This window comes from Mangifera indica, chromosome 2 (assembly GCF_011075055.1).
Source record: "Mangifera indica cultivar Alphonso chromosome 2, CATAS_Mindica_2.1, whole genome shotgun sequence".
Taxonomy (NCBI): Eukaryota; Viridiplantae; Streptophyta; class Magnoliopsida; order Sapindales; family Anacardiaceae; genus Mangifera; species Mangifera indica.
In genome coordinates, this window is record NC_058138.1 from 21,025,094 (window position 1) to 21,046,636 (window position 21,543).

General features: G+C 34.0%; 4 protein-coding genes across 6 annotated transcripts; all 4 read left to right on the forward strand.

The window, feature by feature from the left end:
• The first annotated feature begins 2,283 nt into the window (after positions 1–2,283).
• Positions 2,284–5,122, forward strand: LOC123198766 (cytochrome P450 87A3-like). Its single transcript, XM_044613534.1, has 9 exons — positions 2,284–2,489; positions 2,564–2,888; positions 2,976–3,125; positions 3,248–3,496; positions 3,599–3,688; positions 3,755–3,833; positions 3,916–4,022; positions 4,114–4,241; positions 5,023–5,122. Exons 1-9 carry the CDS (start codon positions 2,284–2,286, stop codon positions 5,114–5,116), a joined length of 1,428 nt encoding a protein of 475 aa, XP_044469469.1. The 3' UTR covers positions 5,117–5,122.
• Positions 5,123–5,614: 492 nt separating this feature from the next.
• Positions 5,615–8,359, forward strand: LOC123208673 (cytochrome P450 708A2-like). The gene is given in 9 exon segments (XM_044626194.1): positions 5,615–5,619; positions 6,400–6,504; positions 6,506–6,559; positions 6,780–6,981; positions 7,340–7,588; positions 7,710–7,807; positions 7,887–7,948; positions 8,027–8,133; positions 8,219–8,359. Coding segments are annotated over 9 exon segments (1,023 nt in total).
• Positions 8,360–9,181: 822 nt separating this feature from the next.
• On the forward strand, positions 9,182–11,189 carry LOC123208674 (uncharacterized protein At2g34160). The gene is made up of 5 exons (XM_044626195.1): positions 9,182–9,394; positions 10,009–10,057; positions 10,742–10,804; positions 10,891–10,955; positions 11,049–11,189. The coding sequence occupies exons 1-5, from the start codon at positions 9,242–9,244 to the stop codon at positions 11,187–11,189; spliced, it is 471 nt and encodes a 156-aa protein (XP_044482130.1). The 5' UTR covers positions 9,182–9,241.
• A 1,390-nt stretch (positions 11,190–12,579) lies between these two features.
• On the forward strand, positions 12,580–20,761 carry LOC123209139 (flowering locus K homology domain). Of its 3 annotated transcripts, none has more exons than XM_044626938.1 (7): positions 12,580–12,687; positions 13,910–14,366; positions 16,580–16,826; positions 17,401–17,549; positions 17,632–17,910; positions 19,241–19,435; positions 20,330–20,761. In XM_044626938.1, exons 2-7 carry the CDS (start codon positions 13,920–13,922, stop codon positions 20,504–20,506), a joined length of 1,494 nt encoding a protein of 497 aa, XP_044482873.1. In that variant the 5' UTR covers positions 12,580–12,687; positions 13,910–13,919; the 3' UTR covers positions 20,507–20,761. The 3 variants fall into 3 exon arrangements, with proteins under 3 accessions (XP_044482873.1, XP_044482872.1, XP_044482874.1); XM_044626937.1 differs by having other exon boundaries at positions 12,616–12,771; XM_044626939.1 differs by having other exon boundaries at positions 12,616–12,771; positions 17,404–17,549.
• Positions 20,762–21,543: the final 782 nt, after the last annotated feature.

Genomic DNA, 21,543 nt, shown 5'->3' on the forward strand with positions numbered 1-21,543 from the left:
GGAGAGAGAAACTACTAGAGCATGGTGATGCGTCGGAGAATCTTCGTCATCGGTTATGTTGTCAGATTTGATGTTAGAGATTGAAAACTAAACCCTAAAGAGAGAATATCATTTTTTAAAGGCCAAACGACTATTTCCCACCCAAGGTATGCTGTAATGACAAGTTTCCCCCCTTTAACTATGGAAATACCAAACACCCACCCATGGCCAGTTAAATTTAACAGAACCCTAACGCCTGAAAATTTTATCTCCTTTTGCCCCCCTAAAGTTTGAAAACAAAAATTTCCCCCCAGCCTAAGTTTAAGAAAATGGCAGTTTCACCCTAGGGTTTGGTTTTGAAATCTCCGGCGACCTCTCCGGCTCCGTTGCCGACGGCTTCTCCCTCCCGAAGAATCCTCTCCTTCCGGTGATCGGTTTCCTCCCATTTGGAGGTCCGATCGTCGCCGGAAAAGCGGTGGGAGACGAAGAACTTCGTCGGGGAAGACGAAGTTCTTCGTCTTCCCAGACGAAGACGAAGCCGTCGTCTTCGTCTGGGAAGACGATCGGCTTCCCAGGGAAGACAACCGTCTTCTTCTGTTGTCTTCCCTGGGAAGAAGAAGACGGTTGTCTTCCCTGGGAAGCCGATCGTCTTCCCAGACGAAGACGACGGCTTCGTCTTCGTCTGGGAAGACGAAGAACTTCGTCTTCCCCGACGAAGTTCTTCGTCTCCCACCGCTTTTCCGGCGACGATCGGGCCTCCAAATGGGAGGAAACCGATCACCGGAAGGAGAGGATTCTTCGGGAGGGAGAAGCCGTCGGCAACGGAGCCGGAGAGGTCGCCGGAGATTTCAAAACCAAACCCTAGGGTGAAACTGCCATTTTCTTAAACTTAGGCTGGGGGGAAATTTTTGTTTTCAAACTTTAGGGGGGCAAAAGGAAATTATATTTTAGTTTATTTTTTAATATTATAGAGAAAATGACAATTTTACCTTAACCCCGTTACTTTTAACTGGCCATGGGTGGGTGTTTGGTATTTCATAGTTAAAGGGGGGAAACTTGTCATTACAGCATACCTTGGGTGGGAAATAGTCGTTTGGCCTTTTTTAAAACTTGATCTAGGGGGCAAATTTTTATTTTTTAGGGTTTTGGGAAGGCGAAAAGAGATTAAATTTTAATATATTTTTGATATTACAAATAAAAAAACGATTTTGTCCTTGAAACTAACAAATCTAATCTCGTATAGATGAGTGTTTGAAATTTTTATAATTAAATGGTGAAAATTTAAGAAAACATGACACTTTAAGTGGAAATAAGTCCTTTGGCCTTAAATTTTCTATCAAACATAAACTTAAGATTGAGACTTCACATATGCTTTAATTTTCCATGAAATTCTTTGAAATCAGTCAATTATTGATTTTGTTTATCTTGTTTGGCTAAATGAGCTTTTCTTTATAATAGTTTTATAATTTTACTTTAAAAAAATTAATAATTTATAATAAAATTAGACACTATTATAAGCCATACAAAACTAAAATCAACTGTAGTTTATTGTGTTCACGGATCATATAATATAAAGCCAAGGTTAATCCAAATGTAGGTTTTCGCATGGCATGGCATGGCAAAGCCTATTCACAGCTTATATCTTCATCCGAATTTGAGATTAATTTGCAAATTGGTCAAAGTCTTCGGTCATTTCTATCTCCAATTACGCACCTAAAGTCACGAATGTTGGTTATTTTTGAAACAAGTTTACACTTCTGAGAAATGGAAAAGTGGATTTTAAAAGCAATTTATGTGATTCATGCGTCGGATAATTTTGCTCCAGTTTTCCAAGTCCTCCCACAAATGACTCGACCTGAGTCAGTCAATTGAAATCATTACCAAACACCAACTTTTGTAAGCAAACAAAAGGCACTAATACCAGATATTTTTCGCAAGAAACGGACATCAGTGGTTTAAAACTAATTAATTTCCAATTCTATCTATTCTCATTGGCTTCTGTATAATTAATAATATAATATATATTTCTGCCATCATTTTTTGAGAATAGTAATTAGTTAAATAGTTTGTGAGCATAAAAATAGATAAGAGCTCGTTAAATTTGTTATTTATGATCACTATATTAACATAAAAGAACAGTGTCAGTGATGCTAAACACATGCATAGACTAAGAATAGTCACATAAAGGATCAACTGAGTGAGTAAACGAGGCAAGACTTAGAATCTCTTCTATATAAAGCCTTTGTGGCCTAAAATATTTATCATAAGTAGCATACTTATTATTCCTTCTCACCAATCATCAAGATGTGGAGTGAAATTGGTGCCTGCATTGTAGCTTTTCTTGTAATCATCAGGATTAGCCATTGGTTCTATACTTGGTCTAACCCCAACTGCGATGGCAAATTGCCTCCTGGTTCAATGGGTTTGCCAATTATCGGAGAAACTCTCCACTTCTTATCTCCCTATAAAGTTCATGATGTTTCTCCATTTCTTAAAAGGAGATTGGCTAGGTAATATACATTAATTCATTGAACTGAAACGGTTTTATCTTAATATATATAGTCATTTTTGTTTTTCCTTTCAGATATGGACCGCTGTTTCGAACAAGTCTATTTGGGCAGAAGATGATTGTGTCGACTGATTCAGAGATAAACTACACAATCCTTCAAAGAGAAAGTGCAAATTTCTCATTCTGGTTGACTGATAGTTTCAGGGAATTTCTGGGAGAAGAAAGCATGCTTACGCAGCATGGAAGTTTTCATAGGTATATGAAGAACTTAATTCTACATCTTGTTGGCCCTGAAAGTCTAAGGGGAAAGCTTCTCCATCAAATGGACGAAGCAACTAGCAGACATCTACTTTCGTGGGCTAGCGAAGGCAGTGTCAACGTTAACGAAGGAATTGCTGAAGTAAATTTACAAACATGTGCACTCATAATTCCATTTATATTTATAAATTTCAATGACTCTAATGTATTACTAGTCGGGTATTTGCAGATGATATTTGAATCATTTGCAAAAAGGCTTATAAGTTATGAAGAAAAGAAGGATGGAAAGAAACTTTTAGATAATTACAAAGCCTTCATGAATGGTCTCATCTCCCTTCCTGTCAACATTCCTGGAACTGCTTTCCATGGATGTGTGCAGGTAAAGCTTTAATTTTTCAGAAAATGATTAATGGATTAGATACTTCTAATTATATAATTCAAACCAGGGTAATTTATTTGCATTAATTTCCTAATTGACTCCTTAAACTTGTTTACCTACAGGGAAGCAAAAAGGCAATTAAGGTGATTACAGATATCTACCACGAGAGGAAAGCGACAAAAATAGCTCACAATGATTTCCTGGACCGTCTGATTGAAGAAGTAGAGAAGGAGAAGGCCTTTTTGGATGATGGGGTTGCAATTAACTTGCTGTTTCTTCTTCTCTTTGGTGCTTTCGAAAGCACTTCCGAAGCCATTACTTTGCTTACCAAATTTATTTCTGACCATCCTCAAGTTCTTCAAGAATTGAGGGTTAGTAAATACAACAACCACTTGGTTACTTTTGCTGTTGGATTTATATAGATTATAGTTAAAAAATGACTAAATTAAGTATTGAGTATCTGACATATGCAGAAAGAACATGAGGCAATCCTTGAAAGGAGAGAAAATGAGAATTCTGGACTTACATGGGAAGAATATAAATCAATGACTTTCACTCATATGGTGAGTTGTAGTATTATTATTAATTTTGAATCCATTTTTTAAAATTTTTTTTCCCCGATATTGCAGGTGATTAATGAAACTGTCCGATTGGCAAATATAGCACCGGCGATTTTCAGGAAAGTAGGGAAAGATGCAGAGATAAAGGGTAAGTTTAGAATTAACCCTTTGGCCATGATAATAGAAAAAATAAAACACTTATAATAGCACAATTTTTACAAATGTTCCAGGATATGTAATTCCCAAAGGCTGGATAGTGATGGTGGCACCATCAGTGGCTCACTTGAATCCTGAGACATATGAGAATCCTCTTGAATTCAATCCATGGCGTTGGAAGGTTATTAATTAATTTCATTTACATATATAAATGATGCTAACTTTGATTCTAATTGAAAGGTCTAATTTTCACGGATTTATTTATTAATTAGGGACAAGACTTACACTCTGGATCCAAGACTTTCATGGCATGGGGCAGTGGCACAAGACTTTGCGTTGGAGCTGACTTTGCTAAGCTTCAAATTGCAATTTTCCTCCATCATTTCGTTACTAATTACAGGTAATATAAAATAAAATATATAATATAAAGAATAGAAATATATGCTATATGCATCTAATTTTAAGTTTTCATTTAAATACTTAAAACCAAATGTACATAGTTTTATTGATATAAGATAAAAACTATATACATTCAGTTTTGAATATCAATTAATTAATTAAATAATATGTCATAACGTGATTGAATTATTTGAAATAGAGATAATATAATATTTAATCATACTAAAAAGAATTGACAATAGGAACAGAAAAATAACAAGTGAATATATATCAAGTCGATATAAGTATTATTTTTATAATTTTAACGATTAATTATTTATACTTTTGTTAAAATAAATAAATTTAGAACTTTAATAAGGAAAAAATAGTCGTTAAAAAGTATATTTTCTTTTATTAAAAAATTTTAACGATAGAAAAACTCTTATTATCATCTTTCATTATAATTTTTTCTTTATAAGTATTAATAATGAAAATACTTTAACAAAAGAAGTTATAATAGTTGGCAAATACGAGATTTTTTTTAAAAAAAAATTTTAACGACGAAAAATAGACTTTTAATAATTATTTTTTATTTATTAAAATAATAAATTTATTTATTTTTAATAAAAATATAAATAATTAACCGCTAAAATCATAAAAATTATACTTGTAACGTGTGAATATTTATTCATTCTTGCTATTGCCTTTTTTTTTTTTTAATAACATACCATCTCAGCCCTTAAATTTGGATGCTCTATTAATAATCATCATAAATTAAGTACTTTGGTTGAATTTATGGTTAGGTGGACAATGACCAAAGGAGGAGACTTCATTCGAAGGCCGAGTCTAATATTTCCAAATGGACTTCACATCAGAATTGCAGTAAAACAAAAGTGATCACAAGTTAATTATAATTATGCAGAAAATATATCAAGCTATAAAAATAATACAGTTCATAAGAGTTAAAGCTGCTTTCTTGACGACGCAGAAGTTTTATAATATTGTATTTGTATAGAAACTTTTGCCTTTTGCAATTTTATTCTTCTTAGCTAAGTTTGTGTAGAGATGTTATTTGTTAAATTGTATTTAATCTCTACAAAGAAAAACGTTTATGTCAGTACTAAATAAAGATATGGAAGTAGAGTCTTCTCCAAGATTTTCTAAATTTTCCACTAATTTGTGATAATGGGTAGCCAAATATAGTTGCCATTATTGTCACAATTTTCTTCATCCCAACATCAGACTTAATTTATTGTAATATTAATAATACTTCTTGAAAAGACTAGTTGTTTTTATCTCGTAAGATTTTATCTTTATAGCGATTGAAGATTATCGGAGAGGAAAGAAAAAGAAATCGAAGGGAGAGATAAGGTTGAAGAATTCAGATATGTAAACATGGAGTAAGGGTAATGAGTAATATCTTCTGAGAAAAATATTAAATAAACATGGTCTGGCACCAAGGAAACCAATGGGCGTTTCATCAAGTGCGAGCTTGAATTAGACATTGGAGGGGCCTTAAGTTTAAATTAATATATTCCACGCTTAGGACTTGGTCAATTGGAATCACTTTCAACATAACAATTATTATCCAAGATTAAAATTATTACAAAGCACTGAGCTCAAAGTTTTTGTTGTTTATTGATTGAAGGATAGAATAGGAACAGCCAAGCCTCATTCTCTCTTCACTTTATAATTAAGTTACTTTCACAATTATGTTCTTCAGACTTCAGGGGTCTTCACTCATGTATATATTTAATCACAATTTAATTTTCTTTTTCACGTACTAAATATAGTAAAAAATTTAATCAAATTATACAGAAAACCCCACAGTTTGAATCAAGATGCGTTTTAATTTAACTAGTAGAGGCCTTGTAAGCAGGAACAGTTGGCCAATGAACTCAAGACTGAAGGCGGCATTTCTCTCCAAGACTGAGTCTGAGTCATAAATATTTACGTACCAAACTTTCTCCAGTAATCAGTTGTTTTGTATTCATCTTAATGGTGCCAAAATAACACAAACAATGCTTCAACTGAATTGTTATAAAAAAAAAAACTAATAAAAATAATTTTATTAAATGGTTATGATCAGCCTATAACTACCTATATAAGCACGTTTTTATCATAAGTAGCAAGAGAATTACCCACTTCGATCTCATCTCTACTTATTGAACTCAAACAAGAGCATTAAGAGGGATAATGTGGAGTGAAATTGGGCTTTCCGTGGTAGCTTTTCTTGTTATTAGGATTGTCCGTTGGTTTTATGCTTGGTCGAACCCCCCAGTGAAATGGTAAACTGCCTCCTGGTTCAATGGGTTTGCCAATTATTGGAGAAACCCTCTAGTTCTTATCTCCTTATAGAGTCCATAATGTATGTGAATTCATGAACAAAAGGAATTCATCTTAATGCATAGGTTTTTGAATTTGCTTTTTGTTTCAGATATGGACCAGTGTTTCGAACGAGTCTATTTGGTCAGAAGATGACTGTATCGACGGATCCGGAGATAAACTATTCTATCCTCCAAAGAGAAAGTGCAGATTTCTCAATTTGGTTAACTGACAGTTTTAGTGAATTTCTGGGAGAAGAAAACATGCTCACACAGCATGGTATCTTTCATAGATACATGAAGAATTTGATTCTGCATCTTGTTGGTCCTGAAAGCTTGACGGGAAAGCTTCTCTGTCAAATGGATGAAGCAACTAGCAGACATATATGTTCATGGGCTTCCCATGGCAGTGTCAACGTTAAAGAAGGAATTGCTGAAGTAAATTTACATATGCGAGTACTCATAATTCAGTTATAGTTATAAATTTCAATGACTTTAATATATAACTACTCGGGTTTTTGCTGATGATATTTGAGTCATTTGCAAAAAGGCTCATAAGTTATAAAGAAAAAAAGGATGGAAAGAAACTTTTGGATAATTACAAAGCCTTCATGAATGGTCTCATCTCCCTTCATGTCAACATTCCTGGAACCGCTTTCCATGCATTTGTACAGGTAAAGCTTTAATTTTTAAAAAAAAAAAAGAGATTAACTCAAACCAGAGTAATTTGTTTGCATTTAACTACAAGAGTTTGCATCAATTTCCTAACTAACTCGTTAAACTTGTTTACCTACAGGGAAGTAAAAAGGCAATTAAGGGGATTACAGATACCTACCATGAGAGAAAAGCAACGAAAATTCCTCAGAATGATTTCTTGGATCGGTTAATTGAAGAAGTAGAGAAGGAAAACGCATTTCCAGATGACGGTATTGCAATTAACATGCTGTTTCTTGTTCTCTTTGGTGCTTTCGAAAGCACTTCTGAAGCCATCACTTTGCTTACCAAGTTTATTTCTGACCATCCTCAAGTTGTTCAAGAATTAACGGTTTGTATTCATGGCAATATTTTATAATATAAAGTTCAAAGTCAAAATATTTGTAGTTGGAATTGGATTGTATAAAATATACTTAAAAATTGATCAAGTATTGCTTATGTAGCACGTGCAGAAAGAGCACGAGGCAATTCTTGAAAGAAGAGAAAGTGAGAATTCTGGACTTACATGGGAAGAATATAAATCAATGACTTTTACACATGGTGAGATGTTGTTGGACTGATAAGAAATACTTTGTATCCTTCTGCTAAATATAAAATACTTTCATAATTGCAGGTGATCGATGAAACAGTAAGATGGCAAATATTGCAACAGTGATTTTCAGGAAAGTAGGGAAAGATGCAGAGATAAGAGGCATGTTCTAAATCACTGGCTTTAGGGTACAATGAAATTTAGCAGCTAACAGGATTATATTATATATATAATTCTCAGGATATACAATTCCAAAAAGGCGGATAGTTATGGTGGCGCCAGCCGTGGTTCACTTGAATCTTGAGAAATACGAGAATCCTCTTGATTTCAATCCGTGGCGTTGGAAGGTGAAATAATAGATTCTAAACAATTAGTATTTTATAAAATCCTTTCTCAGAAAGCTCTGAAAATGTATTTGCATGGACTGAATAGTGACAAGATTTACGTTCTGGATCAAAGACTTTCATGGCCTGGGGCAGCGGCACAAGGCTTTGCGTTGGAGCCGATTTTGCAAAGCTCCAAATTGCAATTTTCCTCCATCACTTCGTCATTAAATACAGGTATAATCAATAACAAGATTTTGAAAAATATTTTCAATTATTTAGAAAGGAAAAGAGGAGCTTAAAACTTCATGGATTGATGTTTCCAGGTGGTCAGTGACCAAAGGAGGGGACTTCATTCGGAGGCCGAGTTTTTGGATGTACATATATAAATGTTAGGGAAAATTTCACCCATGAATTAGTTTTTGGATAGGAGAAACTCATTATCACTTTTGTACCAAAGCCCAAGTTTTTAAAACAACTTCACCGAAGCCTAGAGATAGAAGTGGGTTATGTCAAATCGGTTTTGGCAAGGTTTATCATGTTTAGGGGTTAGATTTGGTGACAGATTTAATGAGCAAATTAATCCTGCTAAGATTCATGGGTCCGTGATATGACCTAAGAACGTTGGATTTTATCTTTGTAAACTCTTATATTAGTTTATCTGTGTCTAAATTTAATCAAATTATAAAAACATGATCATATACTGTCCTAAAATCTCTTTTATATAGTTTTTTTTGGGAATTCTACTTGGAATATAAACATTGTTAGACAAAAGTGTTTGCTGTAGAAGCACTTTCAAACCACTTTACACTAATTAATAATTATATCATAATTAATTTGAGCTTAATTTATTGCTAATGATCTAATTATCAAATTCCAAACAAAGGGGAGTAACAATCATTCAACTAAACCAAACGGTTGAATCCGTCTTCAGCTCTTACTACTTCTACAACAAGCCAAAACCAACCACGTGGTAACCGCCCATTGGTCCCACCAGCCCAACTCCCGCTCTTTATGAGACCACCACTTCATAACGGTTTTCTCTAACGGTTTTCCCGCTACAGAAAGTGAAGGAAAGTTGTAGAGAGTTTACAAAGAACACCAAGAAACCCCAAAAAAATAAACCAAGAAAATGGCCGGAGAGATAGCAGTGGCAGTGCAATCAGCGCCTGCACCACCAACTTCATCGAAAACTCCAACTCAAACTATGGAGAATCAGAAGAAGAACAGAATCCAAGTTTCTAACACCAAGAAACCTCTCTTTTTCTACGTTAATCTTGCCAAGGTTTGGCTTTCTCATCTGGATTGTTGTTAAATGTATAATTACTTCTTCCTTTTTGTTGAAGTTACTTATTTTGGGTGTTATCTTGTGTCATTTTATATTGCCATTGTTTAAGCATTGTCATCTAGTTTATATTTGATTCTTTTATATGCGTAGTTCATGTTTGTGTATAACTGGGTTATTATATTTTTAACAGTTTAATTACGCCAGTGATTATGATTTCTTATTGCTGTTGTTTTTATTTTCATATGAAAGTTGGTTAATTATTTTGTGTTTTATAGTCATATGAATGCTGATTATAAAGAAAATGTAACTACATAAATGAAAAACTTATAGAGTGAAAAAAATTTCTTGAAGCAGATATCTCTTACTGTTGTCTCTGAATTCCATGATTCAAAAGATTCAGAGTTAATCTAATTAATGTCTAGAAAATTGTTTTTACTGCTTGCTACGTGAGCTTTGAGCCTTTGATAATAACCCCAAGTGAAAATATTATTTATTACAGTACCTAGAATATGAAATATAAGACTAGAGATGATTGGTTGTTATGATTTTCAACATATTGTATCTATTAATTTATGATTCATTTGTTTGATTTTTTTTCCCCTTTGATGCAGAGGTACATTCAACAGCATAATGAGGTTGAACTTTCTGCTTTAGGCATGGGTATGCTTTTCTGAAATATCTCATATCATTGTCAAATCATAAACTCCCTTCTGTCTACTAATTTAACGAGAAAAAAGGAGAAGAGAAGCAAGAGGATAGAATTTAGAATAAAAAAGGAGTAAGTTAATGAGTAAAACTTAATTCACCTGAAATGGCTTTAAATTCACCTTCTTGTTGGGATTTTGCCACAAGTCAAGATTCAGCAAGCTTCAGAAAAATTAAGAGTTATTTGGTATTAGTGCTATATCTATGTTGCATTCTAAAGAACCGAAGTTAGAGGTTTTCACAGGAACAAAAGAAGGAAAGACATAAGAAATTACCTGAGCTTATTGTTAAAAGGACAACATTAATGTGATATTTAAGTTGATTTCAAACTTCTAGTGATATATATATGTGTTCAATTCTGATGACAAGCTTGATGTCACTCAAAGACTTTTCACTTGGAAAATGAATGGCCTTCTGATGAGCCTTGAGCCTTGCACAAACGGTTTGCCTTTTATATCTCCTATTTACTATCCATCTTTCTGCCTGAAAAATAGATTAGATGGTTGCCAAGAGAGGTATTTTTCACTTTGCTCGCTGTTTTATTTGTCTTCTAGGCGCTTTTGACCTGACACAATGATTGGAATTCCATATAGCTGTTTCTGTACTTACTCTTCTGGCTGTTTTACATTTCCTTTGCAGCAATTACTACAGTTGTCACAATTGCTGAGATTCTTAAGAACAATGGAGTGGCTACTGAAAAGAGTAAGCATACACCTCTTAAGGCTATGCACTGTCCTGGATTAATGCATGATTCCTAATTTGATAACTTTGTTTTAACCATGAAACAGAAGTCTTGACATCTACTGTGGGCATGAAAGATGAGAACAAAGGGCGACTCATTCAGAAGCCCAAGGTGAGTCTGATTTCTTTTTACTAAATGCATTTTGCTATAAATAGTGCTGATGAAGTCCTTTTGTAAATCATTTTTGTTTCCCTTGACTTCTAGATTGAAATTGTGTTGGGAAAATCCGAAAATTTTGACTCGTTGATGACTACTGCTAATCAAGCTCCAGCTCTAGCCCCAGCCTTGGCTGCAGCCCCAAGTCTAACTCCAGCTCCAGAAGTGGCTGCCAAAGACAAAGACTGACACGAAAAAAATTGGAGAAATGCTGATGTCCACTTGTTGTAGTTGTACCCACATTCTTTCTTAAGGTCTGCAGAGGTAGATAAATAGGAGCTCAATAGGTGAAGTGTCTTCACAGGGTTTTGTCTTCCATTATCAAATTGGTTATCTTTCAGGTTTGTCATGATTGAATGGCTAACTAGCTAGAAAGGTTGATTTGTAAGAGGTTGTTCTTTTAGCAATGTATTTTGCTTTTCTATACATTCTTACCGAATTTCTAGATGATTAACAGGTTTCTTGTATTGATGAAAATGTTATCGAATGGTTAATGGTTGATGATCTTTTCTTCTTAACCTTGACATAGTTCTGAAAGTTCGACTGTCATTTTACTTTTATTCATGCTAACTCAGCATGAATAACTTGACAACAGATATGCCATATAGCTTCCATCTTTTTGTTAGCTGTCAAATTTTGAGAAAGGATCTTGTTTATTAAACACTAAGAGATTACCCATGTTCTTTACAAATTTGTCAAAATGCTTCTTAATCAAAACCGGGGATTGTAAAAGTAGGATCCTGGATGGGTGGGTTGTGAAATCAGTATTTTGAAAACTGAATTGATAGGTTTGACCTATCTAATTAAGAAATAATCAGACTTACTCCAAAACCAACTTTAGCTTTTAAACTAGGGTGAATCACGATCGAATTATTAAAACTATCCTACTTATACTATGTTTAATTTATTGTTTTATTTTATTTAACTTATGTTTTTTATTTTATAAGGAAAATAAAAAAAATTTTGTGCACTTTATCCATTGATATAATTTGATATGTTAATGCAATTTGAATTTTATATTTAATAATTAATTATGTAAAATTATTTTAAATATTTATTTAAATAATTTATTATTTGATGAATAACCAATCAATTTGATTATCAGTTGAACCAGACTAATCACTTCACCAAATCAACTTTCAGTTTGATTCTAAAAATATGCATGAACTTTAAATGTTGCCCTTGCCTATAAATTTCTAGGTAACATAAAGTGCAAAAAAAGTATTATAATAACTTGTCATTTAATTTTTATGTACTGAAATTTCATTTGTTATTTATGTGTAAAAAATTATTCAATTATATAATCACGTGTCATGTTGGCACTGTAATAAAAGTTTCGGTCAAATTAGGAGTATAAAAATTCTTGCGAATGGGGATTTCAATCATTTGTGGGCTTGGCTTGTTCATGTTTAATGAGGCTTGTCAACCTAGTCCACAAGTGAATAATCGAAAAGCCTAACAAAATCTTAACCGAGCCCAGATTCAAAAATCATGAAGCCCATCAAAAGATAACAACATGGGGGTCTTATTGTAATTAACTCAAAATTAGGGGTCACTGTAAATTAAATAGTTTCAGGGGACTATTAACAAGAACAAGTCAGGTGATAAAGTAATTTCACTTCACAAAACCCGTGCCTCAGGTCTTCGACTCCTCTCCTCGAACAAAACCTAAAAGCCTAAAAAATAGGTTAGTAAGAAATTGGTCTTTTCACTCTAAAGTCATACCCAGAAATCTCTTACTGTACTCTTATTAGCTCTTCGCTTAGCATATGTGAGTATTGATTTTATAATTCTAGGGTTTAGTTCATGTTAGCTTTGTTATTATTGTGTTCTTTATGGGGCTTTATATTGTTTGCACTTTTGGGTGATTTGAGAGATGTGTTTTTGACCCATTCGTGGAGTTTTTTATTTGAAAAATATTTATGTATTTTTTTTGTGTAATGGGAGTGTATCAGTGGTTTTAGGGTTTATATGTTTGTATGCTGTTTTCACTGTTAGGGAGTAATTTTATCGAAAATTTTCTGTGTTTTTGCTTTGAGATTTTGTTGTTAATATTGACTCATCATCAATAATTTTTTTATTTTAATTTTTTGATTTTATGTTTTCTTTTGGTAGATTTTGAATATAGGAATATTTAAATAATTTTAGTTTTAATACTTTGTTTTTTATTTTATATTCTGTCTTTTTTTATTAGTTGTAACGGTAATCTGTTGTTGATATGTAATTGGATTTTGGTCTGCTTTTGATGCTTTGCAAAGCCAAAGTTTAGTTCTCTAAGTTGCTAGAAGTTTAGAGGATATGAAACAAGCGAGGTATACTTTTGATAGAACTACGTAAAAAGCGCCACAAGCATAGAAAGTGTCTTATTCTCTCTGTGTCTTTCATCTTGTGAATGCCTTTATGTTTTTGTTTTGACCACAATATATGGCTGTAAAGGATGAGATGATTGTTCACAACTTTCCTATGGTACTGTATTCCTACATAAGAGAAAGTGTAAGAGTATGCGAAGCAAAAGTGTAGGCCTTTAATTCCATTGTTATATGACTTTAGGTGGATTTTTAAAGGTGCTTTCCATTTGTCTCCAATTTTTTATAGTCTTTGATGATGTATGTGCTAACATCTTGCTAATTGTTTCCCAAATTAAGCATTGAGGGATTTTGGCATTTCCATTTCTCACTTCATTGCCTTTTTTTAAGATATTATTTTGAAGGCTTTCTTTTTTCCTTAACCTCTCTCTTTTTTATGGTGGGTGAAATTTCGTTACTTAGATTTTTCTTTATAAGCTGTTTGCTGTTGTTGATAGTTGCCTTTCTGACTAGACAGAATAATTAGGTTGAGGTTTGAATGTGCCATTATTAGTATCCTATTTGGTCTTGAAGTAAATTGTGTTGGTTTGTCTTTTGCTCCAGTGGGAATATTATGGCTGAAGTGAACCAAAGTTTTGTTGAACAAGATGGGAATCATGAAGGAGATCCAATACCTGAAAATCCAGTTCCTGAAGAACAAGTACCTGAGTATGAAGTACCTGAATATCATCAAGTACCTAATGATGAAGTACCTGAATATCAAATTCCTAATGATGAAGTACCTGAATATCAAATTTCTAATGATGAGGTGCCTGAGGAGCAAGTAACTGAAGACTCACAGCCTCAACAAAAGCTAGAACATGAAGAGGATTCTGCAGCTGGAGGTGGTGAAAAGAAATGGCCAGGATGGCCTGGAGAGAGTGTATTCCGGATGTTGGTTCCTGCACAGAAAGTTGGTAGCATAATTGGTCGCAAAGGGGAGTTTATTAAAAAAATAGTTGAGGAGACAAGAGCTCGCATAAAGATTCTTGACGGTCCTCCTGGGACAACAGAAAGAGCTGTAAGTTTGTTCAATGTTTTTGTGGTTCAGTTTACATGTATTAATATGGTACATTTGAATTGGCTGGTGGGACAGAAAATTTTTATGCTAATTGTTTATTGGCTTGAGGGCATCTGTTATTCTGTCTGTCTTCTGGTTGCTATTTCAAGATTTTTTCTTTGTGGATTTTCTATCTTTAATAATCTCAAATATAATTTTGGAGCATACTTGGCGATTTCTAGATGTTATATATATATTTTCTATGCCTTAGCTTAATATCTGAAGTAATCACAAGATCATTGAAAGAGATTTTCTGAACTTTTCTTTTTCCCTTCAAATATCCCCTGAATTGCATTGAATTTGATTGGCTACATTTACTTTGTGTCTTGAAATTGACTGCAAAGTTGGTTTATGTGCATAGAGCATATTATGCATTGACAATTCTGTCATGTGAAAATGAACATATGGATATGATTAGAAGGATGCTTTTGAAATTTTATGGGATCTGTTGTAAATGTTTAGAACTAACTAAAATGTTATAACTTTTAAGTATCTTCACGGGAGATAATGTCATTACAAGAGTCTAAATGAAAGATTATACTACTCTGTACACCACATTGCCAAAGCTACAGCATAACTGAACCAAGTAAAATTTTCAAAACACTTTGTAGTCTTTAGTGGAGAATTTAAGGAAAAGAGTAAGTGGAATATTAATCTTGGATGTTACAGTAAAGGCCTTTCATCAAGAAGATATTTTGTTTTTCTAGCAAGGACTACAGTTCCCTTTCTGCCAAAAAATTTAGGTGTTGAGTTGTACGTGAACTAATTTCTAGTAAATTTCTTCCTTCTTTAAGATGTTAAGATGTATAATATTTTTGAAAAAAGTATAATTCTATTGTTATATAAACATTGAACATTACCTTGAAAACAAGAAAAAGGAGTGGAGAATAATTCTGTCTCAAATAAATTCCAATCTCAGACACTAACTTAGTTCTTAAAAAAATATAATCACTGGGGAGGACAAGCAATCCGTAAGATAAGAATACAATTCCCTTTATTGTAATAACAAACATGAATCTGTGCAGGTTTCGTTCGCCAATTTTAAGGCAACAAATCAAAATTAGATTCCAAATTTGAAGGACCAAAGATCCAGATTGCAGGGATCAGCATTGAGCTTACAAAGTGCTGAAAAGTTTATCTGAATAAATATGAACAACTGTACCAAGAAGCACTGCATTCTTTCTGGTAACTTCAGAACCTGGATGATTGATGTCGTTCCACAAATTGTAAAAACCACCGAGGATTGTGTTAAAAAAAAGGTCTAAGATGACACGTAAAATATTTGTTAATTTAAAAATTCCTTTCTGCGATTGCATAGGTATGATTAAGATGGTGAAGCCTTAAATTAATCACTTACAGCGAAATACATACTTAAAACTTTTTTGTGCGTCATGTCTTCTTTTTGTGTTTTAAATTTAATGTGTAATCAGTTTCATGACGCTATAATTATTAGTTAAAATACTTCTACAAATTACGATTTATGTAAACTAAAGCATAAGCATCCATTATTAAGTTATTAGGTCAATTTTCTATGTGAGAAATTGGTACTAACTGTTCTGGAGGTCACATTAAGGTCTTATTTGTCAAGTGAAAAAGCATAGAACTTGGTAATGTTGCCAAACTCTGTGTTCTTATCACACTTCAAGCTTCCCTAGAGCCTGGACATTGTATTTTCAAACTAACTGGACTGCAGAAAAATATTGCTTTACAAAACAAAATATTGGATCTTACTTTGTATTGGAGCCTGGGATTGTAAATTATTAGGAGTGAATCTCACAAAATTCAGTATAGAAAAGGTCTGTTGGATCATAAGTCATGATAATAAGCTGGCTAGGAGTTAAATAGAGGCATACTGGAAGTTGGCAAACCAGTTTCTGTTGCCATTCTGTTGTTGTCTGAGCATCCTGGTTGTTTGCTACTTGCTTTCTGGTACTGGATGCACTGCAGAAAGATTGTTTCATCTTTTTTCTTCTTGAAGTTCTCTTTGTTTGCGTATACAAAAAATGTGTGATATGTTTGTTCTTTTTCTTTTAAATGTTTATCATTTTTCCTGTGAGCTAAGAATTTGTACCATGTGTTCTTTAATGTTCCTGACCTATGTGGGTTTGTATGGATTTAGTTGCAAGCTTGGAAGTTCACTCTTATGCTTATCATACGCTGTCACTCATGAATAGGTGATGATATCTGCTAAGGAGGAACCTGATTCTTCTCTTCCTCCTGCTATGGATGGCCTTTTGAGGGTTCACAAGCGCATTGTTGATGGTTTGGAGGGTGATTCTTCTCATCCACCACAAGGAGGCAAGGTCTCAACTAGGCTGCTAGTCCCAGCTTCTCAAGCAGGAAGTTTGATTGGTAAACAAGGAGGAACTGTTAAATCTATCCAAGAAGCATCTAGTTGTATAGTCAGAGTTCTTGGAGCAGGTGTCTTCTGACTTTTGTTTCGTATAGTATTTCTCATTCTTGCTTCTGACTTAAGTCTACCTATATATTGTCATTTTCATGCGCTACATAACGTCTTTATTTTCTATGTGCTGTGATTAGTATTTTTTAAGAACAATTTGCATACACATACCTTGAGTCAAATTTTCTGTACAGTGCAATGCTTAATTATTGGTCCATACGCAGACAACTGCTGTTGTTTGTGGTGTCCTGAAATGTATATTTGGAATTTGGTTGTGAAATTTACTAGTTTTGAAATAACTAATTTCCATGGCTAATTTAATATATTGAATTGAGTCAAATTTCAATTGGCTGGATTGTAGTAGCACAATTTTATTCTTTTTTTCATGTTGAGAAGTGTATAAGTTTTATCATTAATGCTCTCACTAGCTGTACATGCGCTTACTAGTTGTACAATGTGTGTGCTTGGCTTGCTTTGACAGCCACATAGATCATATTGTTTGGGTAAAATCATTCTTTTTTTTCTTTATGCCCTGCTGATTCCTTGTTTTATTTTTCATGTATCTTTCTGACTTGTTGTAATTAATTGCTGCAGAAGACCTACCAGTCTTTGCTCTCCAAGATGATAGGGTTGTTGAAGTAGTAGGAGATGCAACTGGTGTACACAAAGCAATAGAACTAATTGCATCTCATCTAAGGAAGTTTTTAGTTGATCGCAGTATTATTCCCTTATTTGAAATGCATGTAAGTGGACTTCGCTGAATAATAATACCCTTTTATCATGTATAGTGCAATGGAATGCTGACTTAGTATTTTATTCAACCAGATGCAAATGGCAAATCCTCAAATGGAGCACATGCCACCTCATCAATCCTGGGGTCCACCTCAGGGTCTTCCTCCAAATGCTAGTGGAGGCCCTGGTTTTGGAACTAATCCTCAATACATGCCACCTCCTCGGCAAGTTGACAATTATTATCCTCCTGCAGACTTGCCGCCTCCTATTGAGAAACAGCCTCATCAGGGAATATCTGCTTATGGAAGAGAGGCCCCTATGGGCGTTCATGGATCCTCAAGTGCCCAATCAGCACCATCGATGATAACACAGGTTTTCTTTTTCCCTTTTTCTTTTTCTTGTTTATATGTTTATTTTCACTGGATGATTAATCTATGTAATCTGTTTTTTTTCCTAGCTGTGCATTTCCCTGTTGCTTGAATTTAAACCCATAATGCGGATCTGGATTTCATTTGTTTAATTATTGTTGCTATTATTATAATAATAATAATAATAATATTATTATTATTATGGTAGAGAACCTTGTAATTCTTTTGATGTCTGAGTAAAAACAGTTTGGTCCCTTTAACTTCACAAGTGTGGCCCCTTTCAAAACAACTAAGCAGAGGGGTAGTGTACAGGCCATGTGAAATATGAGTAAAGACAGGAGATTGGACATGTGATATGAACGTACTTTTTATTTTTATTTTTATTTTTTTTGATTATCTTCTCTTTCTGAAGTCAATATGTTGATCACAGGGGTCCCAGACAATGTATTTCTCTCTGCTATTAATGTAGATTTGATACGAACCTTGGAGAACTATACCTGAAAAGCTAGTTATTAAGATGGAAAAACCCAAGACCATATAAACCCTACGTTAGTTGTCCATACTTTCTAATGTGGGATCTAAGTTTCATACCTTGTATTTGAGATCCTAACATATTACCATACTTTGCAACCTAGACAGCACAGATGAGCTGGTTGTGCGCTAACTCTATGCTAGCCTCGGACGAACATAGCAATATCGGTGTCATCACCTGCGCCTTACAATTGCAACTAGGAGATATGGTGATGACTCTGATACCAAATGATACAAATCTTGGGAGAATTACATCTCAAAAGCTAGCTATTGAGATGAGAAAGCATAAGACCATATAAACCCACACTAGTTGCTCATATTTTTTAATGTGGGATCCAAGTCTTATACCTTGCAGTTGAGATCCTAACATGATTATTTGTAACTATTGAGTCCTGTCTTTTCTTCTATGGGGTTTGATACTCGGTTGCCAAAAATTTAGTTCTTGGCCTTGACAAGGTCGCACAGCTTATGGGAAGATGGTTAATTAAGTAGCAGTATCAGCTATAAGTATACATGCCAGATTTATAGGGCTTAGTGAGGTGTGGATCCTGAGATATACATATCCACCTGTATAATATATATGTTCTCAATTTTTTATGACTAGGCATGGTTTCATACTTGGTTATGGTTTAAACATGGCCTGGGGCTTGAAACTTATGTCTCATTCTGCAAGCTTGTTATGGCCCTAATGTAATCTAGTGCTGTATGCACATGCTACTTATGGGCTTGTGGTCTTGGGCCAACCTCAAATAAGATCTAAATACTTCTGGACTTCTAATGATGGTTTTCATATGATTTTGCAGATTACGCAGCAAATGCAAATTCCTTTGTCTTATGCTGATGCTGTTATTGGAACGGCTGGTGCAAGTATAAGCTATATTCGACGCTCTAGTGGGGCAACTGTGACTATACAAGAAACCAGGGGTGTTCCTGGGGAAATGACAGTTGAAATCAGCGGAACTGCTTCTCAAGTACAAACTGCCCAGCAGCTAATACAGGCATATCCTTGTCTTTGTTTGGCTTAATTTAATGATTTCCATTTTCCTTTACTAGATATTTCTGTTTTTTCTTAGTGTGCGTTGCTTAATATGTTGCTTGTGCCTTGTACTCTGTGTTGTGGTAGAATGCTTCCATTGATGTTCCTGCCGTATGCCCCCATAATTCTGATAATATTTATTTTGTGGACCTCTATGAGTCATTTATCTCAGCCATACTTAACATGAGTCTATAATAGGAATTTTAGAAAATTTAAGGTGCATACCAGAGTTATTTACTCTATGATAGTGTTGTTGGTGCAACATGGCATGAAGTATGTGGTCTTAGAAAGTTTAGCATCTAGCAGGATAAAGAAAGAATGCATTTTAAGTTTCTCTGTCTCTGTTTTTGTATCTCTCTTGATCTCACTCATTTGCACACATGTATTCTGTGAGGGTGTTCTTTGTGCAACATGGTATGTATCCTATTAATTGTGCTAAGTTGAGGAATGATATAAAAGTTGTTATTAGTATGCTCAGAAGGTCAAGAAGATAACCAGTAAGGGTTATCTTTGCACTTACAACTGTATGTTTTCGAAACTCTAAAATTGGTCAAAGGCTTATATTTGCAAGATTATTGTTAATTGATGGGAAACTAGAAATACAAAACAGTATATGGACTGCTGCATTTTACTTTCAAGTTAGAAACAGACACGTTTCTGTAATCGAAGCTGGTATTTATAGTTATGATTGTGGAGCAGCTTAAATCAACTTTTCATCGGCCACATTTTTTTTGCTCTCTCCTTTGCCTGCTATATATTTATACATTTATATAGCATTTTATTGCTATCTTTTCTTTCTTCAGCAGAATATTATGACTGTGGACTATGAACTGATAGAACATTTTTATGATGGCAGAATTTCATGGCTGAAGCTGCGGCTTCATCACAGGCACAGATTGGTGGGTCAACAGACCAAGGTTATAACCCATATGCAACTCATAGTTCCATGTATGGTTCACCACCTTCGAATCCTGGACACACAAGCCATACTGGAGGCTATGGCTCAGTGTATGGTTCGAACTATGGTTACTAGGCAAGGCAGTTGGACTTTGTTTTTCATAATAGGCACCATAAAATTTTTGAAAAATTAGCTGGTAAAAAGGGATTTAAATTTGTTTGAGAAGGATAATGTTGTACTTCTTGATTCCCAACAAATTCTGTGTTAGGACAAAGCGAACATTTGATAGATTTTGTTTGTGCATTAGGCTAACAATAGGGTTAAGCCATTATTCTTGAATGTTGTTGAACGCCATTGTTTTTTGCTTCTGTGTACTGTGCATTTTTTTCCTTTGCGGTTGTTTTGTTATTCACCTTTTGAGTTCTACTGTGTGCCTTGATATGTTGAGTGCATAATTTCGTAGATAGATTATAAGGAAATGGTTCAGGTAAATCTTTTGTATGGTTTCTTGGGTTCTTGTATTTCTGAAAATTATTGGTGTTCGGCCTATTTTTGAGAAGCTCTATTAAATGAAACTATTCAAAATTTCTTAAATTCATCTTTATTTTGTTTTACGATTTTCGTTTTGAGCTCATTGCCTCTATTGGATTGACTTCACAAGGGGATATTTATGTGAGGGTTGTTTTTTTTTAATTTTTTTGTCCTATAATTTAATGCATATTAATTACAATCCAATGATATTTAGACTAGAAAAGAAATTTTAATTTCATCAGCATCTGATGCAAGCACAAACATGTAGCACATTTTCAAGAATTGCTCAACATATGGAATTTATATTATTACAATTACATGAGGATAGAGCCATTCCTTGTAAGTTAAACAATATATTCATGTATTTTAAATCAATTTATACCTTCGCTCTCCAGTACTGGTGAACAAGAAAGATCTTTGGCTACTAAATCATGACCTAAATCTATATGTATATATCCAGCTGGTTTTACAAATGTTTGTATTATCAAGTAGATCAGATTGAACCAGAAAAAATTAAATGGGGCGAAAAGAAAGCACTCGCTTTAACTTCAAGGAGGGTGAGCATTTTTGTAGTAATAGGGTTGTGAATACCTACCATCATCACGGTAAGTTTTCATACATTAAGTCTAACATCTGCTTGA